Source organism: Epinephelus lanceolatus, chromosome 7 (genome assembly GCF_041903045.1).
Source record: "Epinephelus lanceolatus isolate andai-2023 chromosome 7, ASM4190304v1, whole genome shotgun sequence".
NCBI lineage: Eukaryota > Metazoa > Chordata > Actinopteri > Perciformes > Serranidae > Epinephelus > Epinephelus lanceolatus.
Window position 1 is genome coordinate 14,860,823 of NC_135740.1, and position 25,436 is coordinate 14,886,258.

Consider the following 25,436-nt stretch of genomic DNA (forward strand, 5'->3'; position numbering starts at 1 on the left):
AATTATATTAGGCACTGCTGCTTTAAGTTTGACCTTTTTCGTTGTCTCTCAGCTCATAGAAAAGCATGATACTTAATAGTGTACCCCTTAAAATGCAGATTAATTTTAAACATATTAAAATCTTATATCTGAACATTATAACATAAAAGATACCATGCAATTACAATGCCCTTAGTTAGATTCCAGCTGAGGATTTTTTTTTACAAAAAACCAACACAGCAGACATTATGAAAAGAAATTAAGAATAAATAATGGAACATTTACTCGTTCATTTTTTTTGTTATCTAGAAACTTTTTGCTGGTTACTGTTTTCAAGGAATTGAACAGAGATCTGACTGCAGCTATAGTCTGAGATCATAGGATGTGATCTCTTTGTCTGATCTAAGCACACAGACTGAACTTGGTAAGAAAGCTTGTATGTGCTCTGCTCTGCTCGCTTGGAGAAGCCTTCAGAAAGACTTTAAAATCAGACTTTGTCTCAGTTTAAAGCTCTCATAAGAACAGTAGTGAATGAATCTGTTGGTACCTACCATTGGTTATTTAATATTTCAATATGTTATTTTTTTTTTTTTTTCTTTTTTGCAGTTATTTTTGTTTGTCTGGAACTTTTTATGCTGATGTCTGGGCCAAGTCTCTCTCGTAAAAGAGATCTCAGCGGGACTTACCTGGTTAGATATGGGTTAAATGAATAAACAAAAAAGGAATCTTATAATGAGGTCAACTGTACAAAAAGTTGATGGTATGGGGATTTAAAGGGATAGTGCACCCAAAAATGAAAATCCAGCCATTATCTACTCACCCATATGCCGACGGAGGCCCTGGTGAAGTTTTAGAGTGCTCACATCCCTTGCGGAGATCGGCGGGGGGAGCGGCTAGCACACCTAATTGTAGACAGCACCCCAGACTAACGTCCAAGAACACAAAATTGAATCCACAAAGTATCTCCATACTGCTCATCCGTAGTGATCCAAGTGTCCTGAAGCCCCGACATAAAACGTTGTTTGGAAAAACGTCATTTAAACTCTGTTTTTAGCCTCACTGTAGCCTGTAGCTCTGACTGCTTCTCTGTGCTCCGCGCTCACGTGTGCGTGCTTGCGCGAGACCAGCGAAAGCATGAGCTTTGCTTACCCGTGTTTACATCACATGACACGTGCACCGCAGGGAGAGACAGCATAACCACAGTAGCTAAAAGATAATTTGCACTATGGTCTTTTAGCAAAGGACAGCCCAACATGTCTGAAGACTTTGAAATTGAAGAGGAACAGCATTTCTTTGTTGAGCCGTATTTGTTTGAGCCCGAGTATACGGACGGAACTCAGGCTACTGGACAAAGCAGCCGCCGCAGCTCATGAGCCTAACCCTCAGCCAGCCGCAGAATACTGGAGTCGAGCACTGGAAATCTGGTGGTGTAGTTGTTTCAAATGCAAAGCAATGCCAACGGATGAGGAAAGTCTTTGCTGCTCAGACTGGGAATTGGCGATGCCTGCACTTGAGAATCTGGACATCAGGACTGCTGCTCTTCAGAGATCACCGATCACCCTGAGCGCGCGCACACATGAACACGAAGCACAGAGAAGCAGTCAGAGCTACAGGCGACAGTGAGGCTAAAAACAGAGTTCATATGATGTTTTTTGAAACAACTTTTTATGTTGCGGCTGCAGCACACTTGGATCACTACAGATGAGCAGTATACAGTATACTTTGTGGATTCAATTTTGTGTTCTTGGACGTTAGTCTGGGGCGCTGTCTACCATTAGGTGCGCTAGCCGCTCCACCTGCCGATCTCCGCAAGGGATGTGAGCACTCTAAAACTTCACCAGGGCCTCCGTCGGCATATGGGTGAGTAGAGAATGGCTGAATTTTCATTTTTGGGTGCACTTTTGAGTTATATTAGTAGAAATTATTCAGTGCTGCTTTTTATCACTTTTTTATGTAATATCACCATTCCTGGATTTGAGCTTCCAGCTTTCATAGAGGGGCTGTAAGTAATGATTATTTTCATTGTTGATTAATCTGCCAGTTTTTTTTTGATAAATCAATCAATTGTTTGGTCTATAAAACATCAGAAAAAGCCCAAAATGATATTATCCTATGTTTGCTTTGTTAGGCCAACAATCTAAAAGCAAGTAATATTCCATTTACTAAAATGTATTACTGATACTATATACTGATACTGATTATCAAAGCAGTTAAAATATTCTGTCGATCGACTAGACTAATGAACGAGTCATTGCAGCTCAAATTCAGGCTGATCTGTTTGATGCATTCAGAGGTTTTTGACCTCATACAAACACAAAGCTCACTGTTGAGAACACAGTTTTGATGTTTGTATCAATGGTTTATTAGACTATTTGCAATATGGTGAAGAAAAAGACCTAAAATGAATTGTGAATGTGATGGTTTGTTTATATAACTGGGTTTTTTAGCTACAATCATCATATCTCATCTGGCTTTTTTGTGTCAAGTGGTGAAAGGAGCCAACATAAACAACATATGCTGTTTTCATATGCTTGACTAGAGTAGTACTATCCAAAATAAAATTGGTATATCAGTATGTATGACATTTTGTTCTCTGTGTTGATGATGTACCACCACTCTCCATCTGTCTCTGCCTGCAGGATGAGAAGGCTGAGGGCTTCATCAGCCTCCCTGAGTTCAGAATAGACCGAGCCATAGAGTGCAGACGGAAATTGTGAGTGTCCCTCACATGTCGCCGAAATTACTAATCAAGCACATTTGCTCTCACCCACACAGCATGAACAGCACACACACCTACCGCGCATACGCCAAAACATTAATCAGTCTTCTTCTTCCCGACTGACTGCAGCGCCTTCAAAGCCTGTCATCCCAAAATCAAGAGCTTCTTCTTCGCCACAGATTGTCTTGAGGAAATGAACAGGTGAGTGAGTGAGTGAGTGGGTGTCTCTCAGAGTGGGTGTTTGTGTCTTAATGTGGACAACAGTCAGGTGCTGGGGGGATGTCACGTGTCCTTTCATGAATATTTTAGCTCAGTAAACCAAGTTTACACAAGGCAACAGCCCACACAACACTGTGCATGAATAAGGCATGAACCTGGCCCTCTGTTGTTAAATGTAGAACTGTGTGTGTGTGTGTGTGTGTGTGTGTGTGTGTGTGTGTGTGTGTATGTGTGTGTAAATGTGTGTGTGTGTCACGTGTGTGCTCGTGTGAGAGGGAGATCATAGTGATACTTGCAGGAGTGCTATCTGATGAGCTCTAATTATCCACACCTCTCCTCAATGACATGGGGAGATAATTGGGGGAGAGTAATTAACCAGCTATATTTGACTTCCATACTGCGCTTGGAGGTTCATGTGTGAAAGCGTGTGGAGGGTGTTGGTATAGGCATCAGAGAAATGGCTTTATATGTCATGAAAGTTTAACATAGCTTTTTGGTGCACTTACATGTGGGATTTCTGGGCTTCTGGAGCAGGGGTGGAGCCAGACGTTCGGGGCTCAGCCCAAACCTAGGGGGGCCGGGGGAGAGTTTTCTATTCACAGCAGCTATCTGTACTGTTGTTTACGCAATTAGAGATAATCAAATGCCTCAAAATCTGTACATTATCTGGGAAAAGCATAATGGTTTTATTATGCTGTAGAGCCTACATCCTATTTTGTATTTAATTGTTCTCCTGCTATCTTCAATATGCTGAAACCGTAACACAACAAATGTTGAGGGTGACTAATTTTCACTACTGCCGCCTAAAAAGAGGTGAAAATCGTACTATTTTTAAGTCATGTAACATAGACAGGGTAGGAATTTGTTGTAAACAGCATTACTAATCTTAAAACCTAGTTTTGTTACACTGTGCTGGAGTAGAGTTCACAGATGAATGTTTAGCTACATTTGAATCCATGCCGTAATAAACTAAGCTGCTCTAATTGCGAATCAAGAATCCAAAACAATGCCAAGTAAGTGTGGTCTTTAGTAGTCTTTCTTTATAGGGAATATATATATATATTATTATCTGATTGACACAAAGTTGAAGGTATTTTAAAACCTTAAAGATGTCAGGCTTTTGAAAACCCATTTGGGGCTTGAGCCCCAGAGGCCACCCCACCAAACAAAACACAGCTTGCTGGCAGATAATTAAAAGTCATTCTAAAGATTGAATTCAAGGAAAAGACAAAACTGATGCTCAAAAGTGAGTGAGATAACTTGTCTTTATTCACAGCAAATCCTGTGAAAAGCTCAAAGTCTGCAATGTGTTCCTCCATCTCTCACTCGTACAGTTTGACTTCCCTGTCCTATGTGGAGCTCCCCTAGCCCATTTGTTCCCTAATGAAGATGCAAATCTTTAAAAATGGCTTACAAATATATACTTTTATTTATTTTTTGAAAAGGCTCATTAATTTCCTACTGCAGCTGGGTATGTAGTTTTTAGCAAACATTACTCAAACAGGAGGTACTAGTTCATTTGTTTGGGACTATTTTCATTCACGGATAAAGACATATGTGATGCGCTAAGCACCTCTGGCATGATGTGTTTTAGAAGTTTTTGGACAATGGAGCCTGAAGGCACAGAGGAATAAGCTTTCCCAGGGTTTATCTGAATTTAATTAATTCATGGTTAGGTTTGGTCTTTTCATGGGAAAAGAAAGGTTAAATGGTACTTATCATGCTTTCCCTTATTTTCTGTCATATATATATATATATAATATAAGAATGCCGTATGTTCATATTAAACATGGCCAAAGTTTCATATAATGAGGTAAAAACGTATATATAAAAGTAATCCCTGTGAGCAAAACCTCAGGCTTCAGACCGTTCTGAATACTCTGTTTCCGAGGTTTTTTTTCTACTTTCGAGACAAGCTGACAGCAGTTCGGTACAGATTTCTCGTCATCTGCTTTAGGCGCACTATTGCAAGAGTTCTAGGTTCTAGGTTTGAGGTTTGAGGTTGATAATTTCTCTCACATTTGGAATCATTTTCCTGCTGGAACAGATCAGGTTCTGTTTAGATGCTTTAATTGGTGATGTTTTGGGGTAGAAAGTGCTACTATACTCCCTTAAAGTCATTCCCCAGTTTCAATGATGGTGCAGAGATGATGAGATATGGAAGACCTGAAAAACTGACCAATCAGAGCAGACTTGTAAAGAGACAGGCACTAAAACAGAGCGTCTCAGACAGAGGGTGAATACAGGTGTTCCAGCACAGACAGTATGAAGAAAATAAAGTTTTGTTTTTTTTTTGTACATTAAAGCATATAAACATGTTCTAGTAGAACCCCAAAATACAAGTATGAACTTTACAACTAAAGGTCCCTTTTAATCTAGGATTAACTTCCTAGTATGACATGTTTCCTGTTCCTCATGCACAGGCAGGTCCTCTATTCTTAGTAGTGACCTTATTATTGGGTGTCTGCAGAGAGTCACAGGACAGGCCAGGATCTGACAGAGGGGTGGAAGAGGACAGGAGCTGTGGATGTAGAGAAAGACCGCCATCTGTGACTGAGTGTTGGGAGAGAATGGGACAGAGGATTGTCACTCCTCTGTTTCTGCATCCATCTCTTTAATTATCTCGATGCTTTTCTCTCCTCATCGGGGGGATGGAGTCAGTCAGACAGATATCAACTGTTAAGAGACACCGTTTAAATTATTTAAAGTGAAAGTTTTTTATTCATCATCTACCGTTTACCCAATATAACCCATCCTTTCCCCTCCTCCACTCTTCTCTTCCTCTCATCTATCCTTTGCAGCCTTTCTTTCCTTTCTTTACATCTTTCACCTTTCTTCTTTTTCCTTGTTTCCTTTAGGTGGATGAACCGGTTGGGGTTAGCTGCTATTGGCTACACACCAGATGACAAGGTGCCACGCCCTGACGAAGGTGAGACAGATTCAGTTGGCTAGATGTTACTGACTTTACCCTTTCTTCCATAAAATGCTAACATGTACGTGTGTGTGTGTCTGTTTTTATCTCAATTTCAGACTACTGGAGTGAGAGCGATCAAGACGAGGTGGATGGCTCAATGACGCTCAAACAGGAGGGTCCCTCATCCCTCTGTGATACTTATCACCGCACGCCATCAGTAAGTACACACACACACACGCACATACTCAACATTTTCTTTGCAGGGTTTCATTCTGATAGAATATTTTATTCCTAAAAGCCCCACAGTTTTCTGAGCTGCATAGAGCAGAGCTCTCAGCATTAATAAAACATCAGAGTGTGAGAGTATCTGGTTCGGTAAGCAGCCAAGACCATCACTTGTCTGTGTTCTGCTGCCAGAACTTCTTCACAATCTGACCTCTAGGTGGCGACAATTGCCATTTCTCATCACATCCCTGAAAGATAATGTAACACTGGAATAGACTTTTACTAGAAGATGGTTCAGTGGCGCTGGTGCGTTCTCCCCGCTGAGCCATGCAAAAGTCACATCAGTCATTCCTGGAGTTACTCATCTGCCATCTCATTGCTTTTTTGCTCTCATCTTTTGTTCTCTTTCTGCCTTTTATATTCTCCTGTCCTTCTTTCTTCTCTCCTTCCTTGCACACTTCCTCCCTGTCCTTGTTTTGCGGGTCACATTTTCCTTGTATCTGTGCTCACCTGTCACCTTTCTGTCAACGTCCGTCCATCCCTCTTCACTCCTCTGCATACCGACCAACCTGTCCGTCTTACAAACCCTTGGCCCTTCAGGCTAACTTCCTCCACAGTTATGACCAGTTGCCCCGCTCTGTCAGCTCCATGAGCCTTATGCGCTCCACTCCGTCTCCACTCCCTCCATCAATGAGTGCCTCCACATCCCCCATCCCTCCACAGATGGTCTCTTCCACCTCCCCTCTCCCTCTCCAGGTCAATTCCTCTAGCCCGTTCCCGGAGCCCAAGCACGGCCGACACTTCTCCAGCGAGTCCACGCACTCCCACTCCTCAGCCGAGGACCAGCGTGGAGATGGCATGGGCATGGGCACGGGCACAGGCAGCACCAGTACCCACTCATCCGGCTGCCGCTCCTCCCATCGTGAGCGCCGCTCCTGGCAGGACCTCATTGAGACCCCTCTGACCAGTGCAGGGCTGCACTTCCTCCAGACAGCGCCGGGGGAGAGTGATTATGGGGGCCTAATGGGGAGCATGGCTGGAGAGATGGGGCTGTACGGCGGGCTGGGCAGACAGGGCATGTCCCCGGAGAGACGCAGGCAAGCCACACTACCCGTACGGAGACATCACGCCGCAGAGAGAGACAGGGAGCGGGACGGGCCCTTTCCTCTGGAGCGAGGTCCTCACACACACAGCCACACACACCGACGCTCTCACAAGCAGCGCAGCCAGAGTCTGCCTAGGAACAGGGACCCCATGCCAGGAAAGCTGTTGCACACCTCAGCTCATATGGAGGAGAGGAGCGAGGACGAGGAGGCAGAGGGGCAGGCTGCAGATATGCTCGAGGGTGAGGAGGGTAAGGCAATGACACACAGTTTGTTTTGTACAAGGACAGAGGCAGCAGTATGCACAAACACTTAAAAACACAGGAAGACGTCCTCAGAAGAGTAGACTTAAGTGGCTAATGGGTCAAAAATATTGTGCAACACATGATGATTTCCTTAATTAAAGACTATAGTGTGTCAGAACTTACAGTACTGTATATTAACTTTGTTGTAATATTAAAAAAGGCATGTGTAAACAAAGTACAGATGAAAGCGGACCTGGGCAGGTCATGTTACACAGGATATAGGGGCCAAATGACAGACAGTGCACATTTATCATAAATATATTATGGCTAAAACGGTGTAATTTAGGCAGTGGTGGAGGAAGTATTCTGATCTTTTACTTAAATAAAAGTAATAATACCACATTGTAGAATAACTCCATTACAAGTAAAAGTCCTGCATTGAAAATGTTACTAAAGTAAAAGTACCTAAGTATCATTAATAAGAAAATATCAAAAGTAAAAGCAGTTATTACACGTACAAAGGCTATGTCCTAACCGCAGCAGCCAGGAGGTTGATTCCAACTCTGGCCCTGCTGCATGTCATCCCTCTCTGTCCCCATTTCGCCCTAGACTTTCCTACCTAATAAAGGCAAAAATGCCAAAAAATAATCTTTAAAAAAAGAACATAGGTCCCTGTCAGTAATATATTATGAAACATAATATTATTGGATTACTACCACTGATGCAGTGATATGTAAGATATGTAAGCATTTCATTTTGCAGTGAAATGTGACTCTTGAACAGCTCATAAAACACACTGAACACTGTTTTTAGGAAAGCTGCTTATAAACATGATTTTGAATAGAGGATATGTTTCAGAAGTTTTGGGTCTCAGAGAACCCACCTGTAAATCAGGGTTAAATACGATGGGTGCTCATAAGCTCTCTATCTGCTGCTCTGTGATTGTTTTTTATGTAGCTCTACCCCTCTAAAATAAGTCTTTAAGAATTTCTGTTGTTGGAGTTTTATAATAGTTTCTTCATGAGAACTCTAACAGGGAGTCTTTTGTCTGTTGTTCAGACACAGTAAAGAACATAAAAAAAAATACTTTTCCTTATTTGATAAAATAATGCAGCTTAATCAGAATCAGAATCAGAGATAATTAATTGATCCCCGGTGGAAATTGTTGACATTACAGGTGCTCCTTACAAGAGAAGAAAGATATATAGTATAGTACAAAAAATATATATGTATATAATCCTATCAAATATACACAGATACAGTGGCAAAAAATAGATCATAAACATAAACAGAAAATGGAATGTGCTTTGCTTTTTGAACAATAATATACTGATACCGTACAGACTCATATCTGTATTCTGAAACCTGCAACCATCAAACGTCCAACCCCAGTTTGGAGAGTGAAGGCTCACTTTTTCTCTACATAGTGGGTTTTAATAAAGTCAGAGAACAAGTTAAAAAGCATGTAAAGGAAATAACAACCTTAATTAAGCAATTATTATACATACAAGGTTTAATCTGTAACATAACTATAGCTGTGAAATAAAAATAGTGGAGTCAGGAGTTGCAGTGGAGTGCAATCACACAGTCGCATACAATGGAATATATAGGTAAAGTACAAGTACCTCAAAATTGTATTTAAGTACAGCATGTGCTTGATTATATGTCACTACTGCATTTAGAGCAGTGGTTTTCAACCTGGAGCACACGAGATGATAAAAAGATTTTTAAAAAAGATTTAATTCTGTTGCATACAGTTATATTTTTGAACTTTTTAAAGTAATGTTTGCTTTTTTCTTGTGGACAAAGGAAACTTGTAGTTTTGCCTTCAAAAATTATTGAAAATGGTAAATCTGCATTAACCCCTGTTACAGAAGTATTTATTTTACGGGTGCACAAACCAAAAAGTTTGGGCCTCATGCAAGAACATTAAACGTGAGAAAATAGTGAGCCCAAAAGTTCACACTGACAATTTCATATTGTTTGTTTTGTCTACTAACTGTCCAAAATAGCAAAACGGTCAGATAACCATCATATGTAACTCAGCAAGTATTCACATATTTGGGGCTCTAAGTTGTGGATTTTTGCCCATTTTGGTGAAAAAAAAAACAATAATTATCAAGATGGTTGTTGATTCTTTTTCTGTCAGTCAGCTCATTGATTATTCAACTAATTGTTTCCGCTCTATATTAAACACACCTCTGTATATCCACATGGGGCTCAGTGTGTAATTCTAGCAGTGAATCTGACTCTCACTCTCCTGGGTGTCTCAGACCTGCGGGAGTTGAGAGTTGAGAGCAGAGAGAGGAGGGTGTCAGAGGGAAGAGAGCGGCGGGTGTCAGAGGGACGTGAGCCGGAGCAGTTGGACGGGCTAGAGCAGCTGTACCGGGCCCTGGAGCAAGCCAACGTGACAGCTCTGGGGGACCCGAGACCCTGCAGCAGGCAGGAGTTCCGACGTTGTTTCACACAGAGAGCCAGGGACCCTCTGCTCAATGACCGGCTGCACCGGGTCCGAGCCCTCCGCAGCACCTTGAAGGTAACACAGACAGAGGATTTGGGGATTTAAAGAAGAATTAGATGTTTGAGGATTCAATGTGGTAACTCCCTGGTGTCTCTTTCCTTCTCCCCCCTCAGGCCAAAGAGTCCGAGCTGGCGGTAATCTGTGCCCTCCTGGAGGACCCTGGCCTGTGCTCCCAGACCTTCAGAGAGTGGAAGCAGTGGCACAGCGAGCTCTACTCAGACATCTGCCAGCTCAGTCCCGGCACCAACGGCCAGGACGACCTCTCCCCGCTGGCCGCACCTCTCATGACCCACACACACTCCTTCATCGAGACACATGTGTGAGAAAGAGAAAGGGGAGCGAAGACTGAACTGACACACACACACACACACACACTCTCACTCACACACACAAACACACAGAGCTTTAGCCGAATCCTCTCTCCTGATCACAACTCTGAGCACGCACTCACACACACATACACACAAACACACACACACACACACACACACACAGGAACACACATTGTAAGATGTGTAAATATCATAGAGGGAACAGTCTGAGACCTGCGTGTATGAACTTTTGATAATCCTGAGGACCCCACAGGGTGCCTATTGCATGCCTGAACAGAAAGCATTAATCTTCCTTTGTCTATGGAACTCAGCATAAACTCCACACGCTTGTCAAGCAAAATGGGAAAAAAAGGAGACTTTTTAAACACATTGGTTCCTTTGTATTCTCTTGGTTTTTGTTATTTTCTTCCTCTTGATTTCAGGGGGCAGGGGGAGCTATGTAGCAGCAATACAGAGGAGAATCCTTTTCACCACAGCACTGTACTTTTGTACTGATGAACTTTGCACCCAGAGCCACCAGTTCTCCCCCTTTCTCTCTCTCTCTTTTGTTCTCTCACTGCATATCTCGTTGATTTACAGGGACCTCACTTGTTATTCCAGGCTGATCTGACGGGACAGTGTGGGGGGACAGTAGTGACTTTTTAGTACAAGACTGTGAAAGGTAGCCATCGCTGCTGGTTTATCTGTTTATCCAGTTCCCTCTGGGATGCGGTGAACACAAGCGTCACGAGCATTGAGGGACCATCGTGCGGGCTAGTTGCACACTATTTCAAACTGTGAACTGTTAAAAAAAACACACACACTTTTATCTGCAGAAGGAGGCTCCTCTGATTGAGTGCAGTCCTACAGTTCAGTTTGCATTCTCTCTCCCTCTCTTTCTTTTCCTCTCTCTCTGTGTTTCTGTCCATCTCCTCCTTCTCTTATTTTTTTTTTTGTTTCCTCTCTCTCTCTAGTCGTCAAAGACTTGTGTATATGTGTATACTGCTGTGTATACTGATGTAAATGTTTGCGTTCCACTACCACTGTGATATGCTTCTAGAGGTAGCGGAGGGAAGACAGAGAGTATGTATTTGCGTGGGTGCAAAACAATTTTTCTTTTCTTCTTCTTCTTTTTTTCTTTTTTAAACAGCGAATGCAAGAGCTAGAGAGTTCTTTTCAAAGGAGTCACTCACTACAAAGAATGCACTTTCTATATCTCTATATCTCATTGGCTGCATCACAGGGTCTATGTCTCATCGGCCTCTTTACCATTGCTGTTCAAAATATCAGGTAAAAAGCATTTGCCGTCTCATTTTCTAAAGATTTGTGTACAGTCTACAAATATATTTAAACATAGAAGAATATATAAATCTATTTACGTTTTGTGTCATAGATATAATGTAAAGTATGATGTATTCTATGCCAAGGTTTTGCAGTGTCCCCCTCTTCACTCTGTAGATGCAGGGTGTTTAGCAGTTGAACAACTAGGAGGCAGACAACAACAACGACAACAACAACCACCATCACCAACAGTTGATTTACTGGTTTACATCACGGCTGACCCTTCTCCTGGTGATGTGTTGCATGAGAAAAGTCCTGGGACTGATTTGATTGGACAGGGTAAAATATTGTGGATCATTTGTGTTCTCTTTCTTTCTGTTTTTTTTTAATTTATTCTTCCTCTCATGATTGCAAGATAATTAGACTTGTAGCGCATGTTACATGCAAAAGTACTGTTGAAGAATGACCTTTTATTTGTATGCTCATAGATTTTGTTTTTCATTAGATAGTGTTTAAAGACACACACTGTACAATGACTGAGGAAGGCATTTCTGCTGCTCAGTTACTTAATCTAATGCAGATCCTCCGTTAGCATCCTATAAGGAGGTTTCAATTTGATGTTTTGGTTTACATAGAGAGACTGACACATGTCCAAAGGCTTCAGGAATCTTACCTGAGAGAGATTACAGTATGGTTACTTCTAAAAGCTATTTTGACATTCCCTCTAAGCATATGGTTGATACTGGGCGGTCAAAGACCTCTACTTTAAATGGTCTGTAATGTCTGTGAAACCCGGATGAATCATTTCATCTGCAATATCAGGCCAAGGACTCAACGGTGCCCCCCAGTGTCTAAGACTCTGAGAGACATGCGTAGCACGCGCTGCATCCAGCACTATCTGTACTTATCCTTCATATTTTACTGTAGTTCTTTGAGTGTAGGTTCAGGTTTCTCATCATGTCACACTGTTGTGAAATATCAAACACACCCCAGAGATATAGCTCATGTTTTTTGAATGGTTAATTTGAGAGTACCACAAAGAAACTAAATGATGCAAGCACTTTCCCTGTGCCTCCCAACCCTCTCTTTGGCAACGATGGACTGACTATACTGGCGATCCTACACACACACACAGCTGTAGATGAGTTACAGGACAGTTTTAGTCTGCAGATCTCTCTCCGTTTCTCATCTGTAGTGGTCCTTTTTTTTCCAACCCCTGCTCCGCTGAGCAGGTGACAAACTGTAGATTACGAGGTGCGAGTTTTGATTTGTAGGCACAGACTGTGTTTATCCCTCCCAGAACTTTGTGTGTGTAGACCTGCAGAAACAGGCCGAAAAGGGAGATTCCACTGTGTGTTCTTTCAGGGGTGTACACCTCATGGTACATTGCACAGGTGTGTAAGATGTAAGTTGCACTGCGACATTAAAAAAGGAACATATTGCTCTTTTTCAAGGATAATATTAGCTTACTGTTATTCTGTACATTAAACTGACTAAAGATGATATTAAAAAAGAAAGAAAATGACATTTATTCTTCCTAAAGTAGCCTTTTTTGGTTTCATATATATGAATATATATTACAAAAAATACAGATTGTAAACTTAAGTTGTTAAACTTTGACTTCAATAAACTGAATCCTCTGCACTATGAGCTATGATCTGTTCATGTGTACCATTTCTTAGATTTATTGAAACAGCATTAAAGTGTGTTTTTTTATGTTACCAGGAGGAACATGAGCAGATTTCAAATTAAGGGCTGACGTTATCCAGTAAACCAGGAGGCCACATGATGTGTCTGATTCCTGCAACAGTTAAAGTGTAGATCTAAAATGCCTTTTAGCAAAGTGAACCTCCACATAATCTACCTGAAAGTAACTAACTACCCACAGTTATTACAGTTTTTTTTATTTTTCATTAGTTTTCATTGTTATTTTGAAAATTAGTTTTCAATTCAGTTTAGTTTCAGTTAGTTTCCAGAGTGGGTTTGCTCCTTTCAGTTTAGCTTTTATTAATTAGAGAATATTTAGTTTTAGTTTAGTTTTTATTAGTTTCCATTTTAAGTATTTGTTAGGGGCAAGATTTAAGAATTTCAGAATAGGTATTATAATACAAACACACACTTTGTCAAAGCACTTGACTACAGTGATGTAGATATCCTATAGTCTCAATAAACATATACACCAGTGGCTCCTCAAGCTTGTTGTGTTGACAAATTGACAAAAACTAAAGACATTCCCTGTATATTTTTATTTTATTTTAGATAGTTTTATAAGAACACAACATCTTTTCAGTTTTTTTTCTGAAGTCTAGTTTATTTATTTTTTTCTATTTCAGTTACCTAAAATGTTTTACACCTAGTTTTAGTATTTTGTAACTACCATGTATCCACCCATGACATCCATCTTATTCTAGACCTGTTCGGGGTCCACAGGGCAAAACTTAACTGTTGGGCCCTACTTTATTTGCCCCCTGTGTGCTGCTGTGTGTGAACCCTATCACCCCAAAGTTCCCAACACAACCAGTGAACTCCACTATGCTGGGACAATAATTAATGTGTGTTAGTTTGTGGTGATTTTAAATAAACTTCATTTAGGAGCATACAACATGTGAACACAACATGAAGTGAAATATTATAAAATAAAGCTCTTAAAGGGAGATTTTGGCACAGAGTCCCTTTACAAGACATTGCCATAAAATTTAGTGATAATGCCAGATTTACCTTGTTAATAATTCACCTAAGTTGTGCTAAACCCCCCCCAAATTAGCTAGTGATTAAAAAAACAAACAAAGAAAAAATTCAGACTTGAATTAGGAGATTTTGGAGCCCCCTGAGGTCTGGGGCACCTGGACAGTTACCTGCCTTTCCTTGCTACTAATAAACCACTGCATATCATGCACAATTTCTTTACACATGGAGCCACAGTGACAGATTAATAACGTTACATTTCTTTAAAAATGTTTACAAAGGGAGCCTCTAACTCTAAGTCCTTCTCTGTGGTATAATTTCCTATCACATTGCAAGGAAGCTATAAAAGTAAAGTACTTCACTATATATCTAGTAAAATATACCTTTTATGGTTTCCTTGGCACGTAGTCCTCCTGCACATGAGTAACAAAAAGGCTCCTGGAATAGTAGTTACATCACCTTGACACTTCATTAATGAAAATATTTAGAACAATGCTGTTCCATTACGTTAATTCACGAGTAAATGATTCTTGGGAGAGATTATGTTAAACAAGTTAATTTAGTGTTTTATTGAGAAATTCCAAGTTGAATTAACTGGTACAACCTTTTTACGATTTAACCACATTGACATTTTTACCATCATCCCCCTGGTATTCTCACATAACTGATTAAAACCAGACATCCTCAAAATAAGAATACATGCTTGTAATCTGTAAGTTTATTGTCAACTTTTGAACATTTTATATTGAACTAAACCACATGGACACAAAATATAGCACCATATCATTGACCAAAAAACGATTTTTTTTTAATTTTATGTTTATTTGTTTTTATTCATTTATTTTATCATTTTGATTTCATGCATGCAAATTTACAAGCTAACATTCATAACCAGTCCTGGGAGCTTGAGAACACTGTGTGGACACACTGTCCCCACTCTGGATGAGATCACCCTGGCCTGGCGCCGGGCTTTTGCAGTTGCCTCTGCAGTCCATTAGGTGGCAGTAGGTGACCGTGTCTCAGAGCGGCGCCTCAGAGCCTGTAGAAGAAGGAGGACCGCTGTCATGGCGGCCAAGGTGAATGCTTGACATTTCCTCTTCGTCAAAGTATATTTTTAATGAATGAGCGAGGGTCGTGTTAACACAAAACTGCCCCTGAGTCGTTAATGTAAACTTGAACCGACTGTCACTTTACAGTCATTTAACGCTACGCTGCATGAACAAAGCTTTGCTAACTCTGTGTGCTGTACTAGCCTCGCTGAATGAGTCGATGCTAACTACACAGCGTCTAACTACATTAGCTGACAGCAGTTTGAGTGGTAACTTAATCGCACAATTAATGACCTCCGGAAACATGTGTAACCGCTGATAATTGTCAATCCTGGCTGCGTTTGCCAATATGACGTTAGACCATTTTAACACAGTAAACAGATAGCATTAGTTAGCTTAGTTGGATCCACAATAGCTATATGAGCCTGGGTGTAACTTTAAACTAATTCACATGTATTGTAAACTCACATATACATATTAGTGGCTGTTGTTCGGGTTACAGTGGCCACTACTGCAAAACATGTCTGCGTCAGTGGTAAAAAGTAGTTAAATATATTAATTTAAGCGCCGCATTTGAGTACTATTCAGAAATATGATACGTATTGTAGTTAAAATTAGCCACAGTCTTTTAAACGAGCTCCAACTGAGCACAGTACAACTGTAAAATGCAGGTTAGGTGTTAATGCTTCAATAATAATAGTCTATAAAAACTGGGAAAGCTTCAGTGCTACATAATGATTATTTTAAATGCTTTGATAATCTATAATTGTCATGCTTATACACTTTTGTGTAAGTTAAATTGTGACTGTGGGACTTTTTCTTTTAATGGAGTGTTTTTACACTTTAGGTGCTATTTTTAAATATGTAAATATGTTTAATGTCTGTATTTCCACCATTGGACCGCATGAGTCATCCGTGTTTCAGTAAGTGGTTCCTGTCTGCTGTCTGTGTTGTTGCCACGAGCTGACATACACTTAAGTTTATGTACTGTTATTGTGTTCTAGGTGGTGATGGTGGCCGTCCCGACGGTGATCGGCATAGCCTCCATCCGGGTGTATAGAGTAAGTGAAGTCCCAGCTGATGGACTGGTTACTCGAGAAAAGGTATGTTTGCCCCCACATGTCAGCACATCTGATGTGAGATAACTTAAGTGTTGAATGCCACAATTACAGAACATGCTGACTTTGCCTCTGTCCCTAGCTGAACATCTACACCCCGCTGCCACAGTCTGCTCAGGCCCAGTTTGTGCCAGAGAGTCCCGGTGTTATTCAGAGTGGGTTAACGACAGCGAGAGAGGGCATACTGCCATTTGTCCTGGCTATTAAGGTATTTGTATTTTACAGTGTGGATCTACAGCGGTACATGAGAACATGTTACAGTTCAAAGACACCATCTGCTGCAGAATTAACTCATACTTTCACATCCTGTCTGACACTTTAAACCCAAAAAGTACAGCCCTTTGACAGATGTAAATAAGTGTGATGTGAGTGGAACAACAGCTAAGACACGTCGAAGAGGTCTTATCTTGCACCTGCAGTGTTAGTTTTCCAACCCTGATTTTTGTTCCCCTTGTTTGCGGTTACAGAGCACAATCCCACGTGCTGCGAGTGCTCTGTGCAGGTACGATTCTGCAAACAGCAAAAGTTCAGGAGTCAGACAGGAAATAGTGTTTGTGCAGTTAACTCAGCAGCTGCAAGGTTTGCTGCGAGGAGATTTGGCAGTTTGATAGTGCGGGAGATGGGGAAAAAAACACACTTCACACTGACTCAGATGTAGTTGTGTTCTTGATGGCCTGTTGAAGTGGTTCATTTGTCCTCTGTTTCCTGCAGGGTGCCTGTGTCTCTGTGAAGACAACAAGTGTTAATCTATATCATGCAGGAGAGGGTGAGTCACCAGTAGGTACCTGAAGGTGTCAGTCTGTATATAAGTAATATTCTTCCTCCATGAAACTCAAAGTGTAACTCTTGGTGTTTGTGCTGACACCCCAAAAACAAATCTCACATAGTGCATCTTAGTCATCTATTAATGGCTTTATTAAATGATTTAATAAGTATGTTAGGTCTCAGGGTACTTGGGGTAACAAAAAAGTCTTGTTATGGGTGCGTCGGTACAAATGACATAAGTAAGGGCAGCAGAGGAGGTACCCACACACCAATGTAACTGGGTTTGAAAGCCACAGAAAGGTCAACAGGCTGAGATCAATTCAAAAATGGCCTATTTATTTAAGACATCTGTGCACAAACAGGTGCTCAGAGTGCAAAATATATATATATATATAAAGAGTGAGTAAAAACAGCAGCAGATGTTTCAATCCTCGACTATCATCAGTGCTACTGACACGAATGCTTCACAGAACAGATACAGACACAAACGGATTCCTACCAGGTGTAATAAATAAATCAGCTGGTGCCACTAATTAGATGAGATCACTCTGAGGAGCAGAAGCATGACTACCAAATCACTATGACTTGTCATACAAGCACTACACTATTCACAACCTCCTCAAACACCAGTATATGAGTATCAGTATGTTAGGTTACATCATAAAATCACACATAATTTAACATACTGTGATTGTGAATGTTTTTCTGCGGCATCTTTGTATCTGTGTGCATGTTATGTCCCCAAACTCAGAAAATATGTAAGAAAAGCTGCACATGGTATTAGTTATCATTATTATTACTAGTTACGTTACCACTCTCATCATTACTACTGCTTGTGTAGTGTATTATGACAACATGAGCAGAGGCTCAGAGTTGGATTCAGACTTGAGAAAACTGGAGGAATGTTTGTCATCATGTTTACTATCTTCCTGTGTTTCCCAGATGTGTACTATTACTTGAAAGATCCTCCACCGGGTTTCCTACCCAGATTTGGCACCATCACCATGGCTGGCCTGCTTGGCATGTTCTTGACACGGAAAGGTAAGCTGATACCCAGTTACTAAATTACACGGTATGATTACATAACATTAGAGAAAATCGATTAATTGTGTTAGTCCAACTAAAGCTGGACTTTTAAAATATATGTAAACATGTTAGTTTGACTGAAATTGTACTAAATCGAATTTCTCAGAGTTGGACTAACACACCCAGATAATGCAAATTGGGAGTTGAGTTACCCCTGCATCTATACACTCAGTCAGACCCAGACTGGCCAAGGCGCTCTGTATATGCTTGTGGGGCTCAAAGTGCCAAAAAATTCATTTGAAAAACTCAACAGCAATGTCTCTTTCCAGAAATCATGACCTGGATACTCAAGATAATCCACAGACCTTGTTGCGAGCAGGTTCATGTAGGAGCTATAGAAATACTATCACATGGTATTTAGATGTATCAATGTAGTTTTTGAAACAGGCTATTTTGGATCAGTAAAAAATGATCTGCTATAAGCCGCTTGCAATATCACTGCCTGGAAGCTCGCCCAGTGGTCCTATAGCCTAGAATAACCTTTGCCAACAGTTGTGTGGTAATGTAACAGCTATACATACTAAATCTGTCCATAGTTGTGTTTATACTTAAATCGTTCTCATATTTTGTATTTATCAACTCTCATGTTACCCTGAATGTGACTGTGAGACTGTAAAATGTGTAAATCTACTTACACACCTTGTTTATTTAGCATACACCTTTGCACTTTAACTCAGTCACTTGGTAAAACACAACACTCTTTTCATACAGCAGGTGCATGTATGATACAGTTTTACTTGAAGCACATTTAACCTGAGTTTGACTCAGTCATAAGAGACAGCTGTCACAGATTATCAGCATTGGCAGACCACAGTTTGCCTCTCAAGTCCCCCAAACCTCACTGCTTAACCACAGTGGTACAAAGAAGTAGCTACAGCATGTAAGAAACAAGTGAAAATAAGTTTCTGTTTCAGTTTTATCAGCAGTCCTTTTCCTCCTCTCCCTCTCTCTGCCTCTGTGGGGAGTCAGCTCAATGACATTTCTCACTGCAGCAGGCCCAGATCAAGTTTGGCTCCAGGATTTCATTTGTGCCAAGTTAGACTGATCCACATTTTTCATTGTGAACTTTATTTCAGGCTCTCAATTCAAGAGGTTAGCTGTTCCGCTGGGCCTGATGAGTGCAGGAGCGTCTGTGTGTTACCCAGCTCAAACAGTGGCTGTGTTTAAGGTAACACTACTTCTTCAAATCGTGATCTCTTGTTTACGCCAGCAACAAGCCTTTTTATTTTCAGAGTTTATTTACACTTTTATTGTCTTTTGTGCTCCCAAGGTGACAGGTAAGAAGGTGTATGCTGTGGGGCAGTGGAGCAGCGCTGCAGTGTCTTCCCTCCTCACCCCCAAACCTCAGGAGCCTGTCGCCAAAGAAGTTCCTGCTTCACATCCAGAGGTGAACAGAGCAGATTTGTTATGACTGTTATATTCAAATGTAACCGACTTCTCAAGAGAAAGTACTGTAAGCCCATTTTACTGTGTGTGTGACTAAAACCAAGACAGCAGTTCAAGCCATAGAATGGCAACTCCCTTTCCACTGAACCATTTCCGCTCTACACTTTTTACTTTCTCAAAAAAAATCCCTCCTGCCTCTTAATAGGTTGTATTCCATTTCCTTTCCCAGCACTTTGCCCTTTCATGATGCTTGTATTGTTGCTGGTGCTTTGCTCTTTGTGCGTCATACGTAGTGGTTTGGAGAGTTTTGTTACCTAGAAATGAAAACTTATACTGCTGTTAAACTCCATGGTCACTCCATATCGTTAGCTAAATGCCTAAAATTTAAAATGTTAATGTAAGCGATTATTTTTTTCCTCTAGTCAGTGTAATAAATCTAACGTATTAGAACTGAAATGTTCAAGAAATCTGTTGCACTTTTTTCTGTTTATAGATTAAGTGCAGCTATACTGTGATTAATCAAATGGTGAAATTCATTATAATTTGATATAGAATAATAAATGCAAGTCTTGGTTAAACACTTTTAAACCTTTATTCTTTATCCACATGTTGTTAGACAGCTCCAGTGCCAAATCCAGAGTCTGCAGTAGCTGAGGAACCCAGCTCCACCAGAGACAGTTCAATCCCAGAGACAGAGGTGGAATCAGCAGAGTCTGTGCCTCTCTCTGATGAGCCTGCTGTCGCTGTCAGAACAGAGGAGGTGTCATCAGTAACACTTACAGAGACATCCCCCGACCAGACCCCCACAGACACCAACACAGGTTTCATAGATATTGATCTCTGTTTGCTTGTATCTGTCTACATCTCTTTTGTTTCACGCACAAACACACAAATGTTTCTGCTGTTGGTTTGCTGTATTTCCTCTCCTGTACAGATCTAGTGTCACATTCAGTGCCGGCAGAGACAGAGGTCACAACAACCTCTGAGGAAATATCTGCACCCGTTGAAAGTAAGGAGCCCTCAGACACCAAACAAGCACCGGTTGAGTCCACGCCAAGCTTAGAACCAGACACAGTAGAGTCTGCTCCAGTTGAGGTTGCCCCAGTGGAGGCTGCTCCAGTGGAGGCTGCTCCAGTGGAGGTTGCACCAGTTGAGTCTGCTCCAGTGGAGGCTGCTCCAGTGGAGGCTGCTCCAGTTGAGGTTGCACCAGTTGAGTCTGCTCCAGTTGAGGTTGCCCCAGTGGAGGCTGCTCCAGTGGAGGCTGCTCCAGTGGAGGTTGCACCAGTTGAGTCTGCTCCAGTGGAGACAGCTCTAGTTGAGGCTGCTCCAGAGGAGGCTGCTCCAGTGGAGGCAGTTCAAGTGGAGGCCACTCTAGTTGAGGCTGCCCCAGTAGAGGCTGCACCAGCAGAGGCTGCACCAGCAGAGGCTGCACCAGTAGAGGCTGCAGCAGTTGAGACTGCTCCAGCTGAGGCTCCGGAAGTGGAGTCCGTTCCTTCCTCTGAAGCCCCACTTGCTCCAAACGCGTCAGACGAGCCAGCAGGTACCAGAAATATTATGCCTGACAAAACCAAAGACCAGAAAGTGCACTAGTAGTGTAAGATTAAAATGATGCCATTATCAATCTACTTTCCTTGGAAACTTACTGTTGGCACAAAGGCAGATTAATTGGAAATGAAGGAGGTACAGTAGAAGCTACAGTTGGTAACTTTCATAAAAATAACTTTTTGTCATATTTGCTGTCACTATGTCCAGACAGTATTACATAAGACAGATATATCATGCTCCTCCTCATCCTCCTCTAAGTGCTTCTCATGGCATTTGCGAGAATCCATGGCGGCAGGGGAATGTGATTATTTTCTCACATTATCTGTCCTGTGTACTACTTTCAGAATATAGTGACAGTTCCAGCAAATATGACAAAAAAGTTATTTGTGAATAATGGACAATGCTCCTGTTGAAAGCTCCTCAGTAAAAATGATTCCATACAAGTTTGTGAAAGCTGTTTATGCATCTCTTGAGATACTTCTTATCAGGACTGACCAGAACAGATTTGTTGTAAACTGCCAAATGAGAACTTTCCAAATGTTATGAGTATTACTAATATTACTATGAAGTCACAGCAGCTTTGATAAAGGTGGAAACATACCAGTTCATGTTCCTGCTGCTGACCGGGTCGTGTTTTGATTTCTCCACAGAGCCAGTTGTTGAATCAGCTGAGCCCGAACCTGCTGCTCAACCTGAGTTAACTGACCCACTACAAGCTGCTGCTGAGGCGACACCAACCCCGACACTCACACCATCACCTCCTCAACAGCCTGCAGCAGAAAACAACAAAGGTACTGTAAACACCTGCTGCACTTACACCACTGTGCCAGTTTGAGAGTTGGGCATCAGCTAACTCAAGCACACAAACTCACATATACAAACACTACTTCTCTTCTGAAAATTACCTACACGGCATATAAATGTCTTGTGCTTGTTAGCGTGTGTGGTGCTCATTTTCCAGACTTGAGATAAGCAAAGTTTTGATCATACTTTTGTCACTTTCCACTGAACTTTGATTTGCGTCAGAAGCCAGCTCAGAAAAACCCAATCATGTTTGACAGATTGAGGAGTGAATGAGCTCTGCAAGCTACTGAACCATAACCTGTGGGATTCTTCTGTTCGATAGCAAAGAATGATATCCACCAAATAAAACCATTTGAGGGGTTCTGATGCAGTGCTACAGAGTCAACATTTGGGTTCATGCTGGGTGAAAACTATCCTCGTCCATTGTATGACTGGACGGTCTGGCTTTAACCTGACCAGAAAGACATTTTTACGATGCAACAATCCTGTATTGCATCACAATTTATTCTACATTTGAAAAATGATAACAGAACCAGTCTGTTTGTGCCAAATAACATCGGCCTCCAGGGAAAACACCTGCACAAAACCCAGCACATAAAGATCACGGTGAATTCAAGTTATTCTAGGAAGAGAGATGTCTCTCTGATTTTAATGCCCAACGTACTGAACACAAGTTCACTGGTTTTGTATGATCACAGAAAGATTGACAGGATGCTGTGGCTTTAACCCTGTTTTTCTTTTACCTTTTGTTGGTTCTAATTAGGGTCATCTAGTGGTTTTATTTTATGTTACTGATGCATTTATTGTCAGTCTGGACCTGTTTAATCATTTTGTGTAACGTGTAATATTTCTGTGCTTTTGGCTTAGATATGGTGCATTTCTCCTCTTGTCCTCCAGGGGGCTCCGGTTTCAAGCCAGACCCTTCTCTCATGGACTTTGGTCAGTCCAGCCCTGAGGATGAAGACCTGTACAGCACACGCAGCTGAGACGCCACAGCCATCCGTGGGAGAAACCTTATTCCCACACTGCCATCTCGTATCTCAGTCAGATACACCAACACTTTGTATCATTACACAGTGTAAATAGGCCATTTTGCAAGCAAGCAGAGTCTTTCATCAATATTTCCATTCGCGTTTCTTTGGCCCACGTCATTTATATTTCCACACAAAAGGTCCAGGTGCATTTGCTTTGTAGCAGCAGAGCAGCAAATTCCTGTACACAGAGCTGAGTCGGCTTGCGTAGAAGGAGAGAAATGCGAAAAAAAAATAACACCCACAACTGTTTACAAGTCTTTTAATTCACAGATTGTGAAAATTTTCTCTCTGTATGTGTCATTTAACAATTATTGGCTTTTTGGGCGACAGCTTTCACAGTCATGAGTGCATGGTGCTTTTATTTATTGTAATTTAGCCCACTGTGTTGGTATGCTGAAAAGACTGCACATGTGCTGGTGATGGTTACAAGATGGACCAGTGCTGCTCCATTTGATCACATCGCAAATTGTCCTCAGTTATTTAGAACCAAAAATAAATCTATATTTTTCATGGTTTTATGTTTTTCTTTTGCCAACCACTAAATACTTGTTAGTTTTAGTTACAGGAAAGATACACTTTCAGGGGTGAAACATTTGTCAGATAAGCACATAACTTCTCACATACAGCACAGCATTGCAAACAAATAACGTCATTCAGTCACAAGGCTCTGCGGAAAAATCTGACATGTAAAGGCTTCTTTCTAAAACAACTTGAGTTTTTTACAAGCAGCCAAAATAAAAAAAGTCATCACACATTTGGCAGCTCAACGAGGAGATTGTCCTAATCTTCTATCACACCTAAATCACATAAACAAAGCCTTTTCTCTTCAGGGAAACCCGCTTGGTATTGTAGCTCGTGGTGACCCAACCTCAACTGTGCTCACACAGACATTTAAGTTTAGGTGAAATTTGACTTTTGCTTTTCACTGTATTATATTTTATGAGATATTATGTTTGTAATTCAGGTTTCTGAGGTTCTTTCCTTATACATAGGAACAATTAGCACCATGAATATAACACTGTAACCTCATTTGAAAATGAGTGTAAAAGTAGAGATTTCCCCTCACTAATATACGTCCTTCAGAATGTCCCAGTTAAAGATCTCTCCAGTGAGCTGCTGCTAAGGCATATTCATAAGTCTTTTCAAAACATCTCATATGTATGGCTCACATTCAGAGGTCCCTATCTCATATTACCACTGACGGCCAAAACTCAAACTCCCAGACATGATAGAGTAGCTCTGTAATGAGCTGTGGAACAACATACAGTGCTGTGTTGTACTGTGTGATTGTATCTTAGACTTTATTAGTGGATGTTTCCATAAACCCAGTTTTTTTAAGTGTGTAAAACAAGAAAAAATAATATTTTATATATATAATTAATTATATTAATTGTTAAAGCCATGCCAGCAGCATTTATAGACGCAGTGTCTATTGGTCAGTCTAGTACTGACATTCATGGTCCCCAGAGGATGAATCCTACTGACTCTGGTGATCTCCTGATATTTCCTGTTGTGACCCTGACACACATTATGTGAAATATCTCAACATTAACAAGGTTGATTGGCACAAAATTTTGTACAGACATCCAGGGTTCCCAGAGGATGAATCCTACAGATGCTGATGCTCCCCTGACTTTCCTCTAGCGCCACCATGAGCTTGGCATGTGGTTTGGAGTGAATAGTTCTGGAAAAGAAATAGGTCCAGACATTTAAAAGGAAGTGAAATAACTTAGGTTTTTATTAGACACATTTAGTTCAATTTTGTTTCAATATTTTGTATTATATCAAAATACTTGCAAAACAATTTCCCACCAACATCAGCTGCACTTTGTGTTTAGGGCTAATTAACAAATGTTAACACACTTAACTGAGATGGTAAACATTGCTAAACAAAAGCATGACAGCATTGTGGGCTTGTTTGCTGCGTTTAGCCCAAAGCACCACCGTGCCTTCACACAGCCTCGCAGAACGTAGCTGTGGACTCTCAGACATGTTACATGTCATGTCAACAAATTATTCACTTAGTTGAGCCGAGTTGGAGTTTGAGTCATACTTTAAAAATTTAAATGAGATCTGCTTCCTTGGTCAGAAAAGTACAGACTGTATCACTGCTAGTAAATCTGATTCTAAGTGATGCGGTCATTATTTCCTAAAATAAAAGCTGGGAAATTGAATTCATTAATCCGAACTGTACAAATGGACAAATGTTAATCGTGGAAGTGATTATGTTGAGGAATTTGGAAGGTTTGCACAACAAACATGTATTGACAGCGGGAATGTCATCCATACTTTAAAGCATTTTTGGTGCCACATGTTTTTGCTTATTTGTGTGAGTACACAGTCCGTACCGAGGGTCCAGGCTATCGGTTAACATCTTTATAGCTTCTTGACTGCCCCTTGGAGGAATCGGAGCTGCCTGGACCTCATAAACTCTGCATGAGGTTGAC

The 25,436-nt window shown here is 41.1% G+C and overlaps 2 protein-coding genes across 7 annotated transcripts in view; both read left to right on the forward strand.

Annotated features, from left to right (window-relative positions):
- LOC117261121 (connector enhancer of kinase suppressor of ras 2) overlaps positions 1–13,169 on the forward strand; it is an 80,948-nt gene extending 67,779 nt beyond the window's left edge. For 3 of the 5 annotated variants that reach the window (XM_078169219.1, XM_078169216.1, XM_078169218.1), the window contains 7 exons: positions 2,619–2,692; positions 2,828–2,899; positions 5,776–5,846; positions 5,948–6,048; positions 6,813–7,410; positions 9,678–9,940; positions 10,039–13,169. In XM_078169219.1, the coding sequence (XP_078025345.1) occupies positions 2,619–2,692; positions 2,828–2,899; positions 5,776–5,846; positions 5,948–6,048; positions 6,813–7,410; positions 9,678–9,940; positions 10,039–10,248 (1,389 nt within the window). In that variant the 3' untranslated portion in view covers positions 10,249–13,169. Of the gene's footprint in view, positions 1–2,618; positions 2,693–2,827; positions 2,900–5,775; positions 5,847–5,947; positions 6,049–6,656; positions 7,411–9,677; positions 9,941–10,038 lie in introns of all 5 variants that reach the window. The other 2 variants (XM_033633363.2, XM_078169217.1) reach the window with 2 other exon arrangements.
- Positions 13,170–15,173: 2,004 nt separating this feature from the next.
- On the forward strand, positions 15,174–23,502 carry apool (apolipoprotein O-like). 2 transcript variants are annotated; one of them, XM_033633924.2, is made up of 11 exons: positions 15,174–15,278; positions 16,256–16,354; positions 16,452–16,577; positions 17,081–17,135; positions 18,077–18,175; positions 19,297–19,388; positions 19,491–19,607; positions 20,223–20,427; positions 20,541–21,146; positions 21,802–21,942; positions 22,823–23,502. In XM_033633924.2, exons 1-11 carry the CDS (start codon positions 15,267–15,269, stop codon positions 22,939–22,941), a joined length of 1,671 nt encoding a protein of 556 aa, XP_033489815.1. In that variant the 5' UTR covers positions 15,174–15,266; the 3' UTR covers positions 22,942–23,502. The 2 variants fall into 2 exon arrangements, with proteins under 2 accessions (XP_033489815.1, XP_033489817.1); XM_033633926.2 differs by having other exon boundaries at positions 15,175–15,278; positions 22,853–23,502.
- Positions 23,503–25,436: the final 1,934 nt, after the last annotated feature.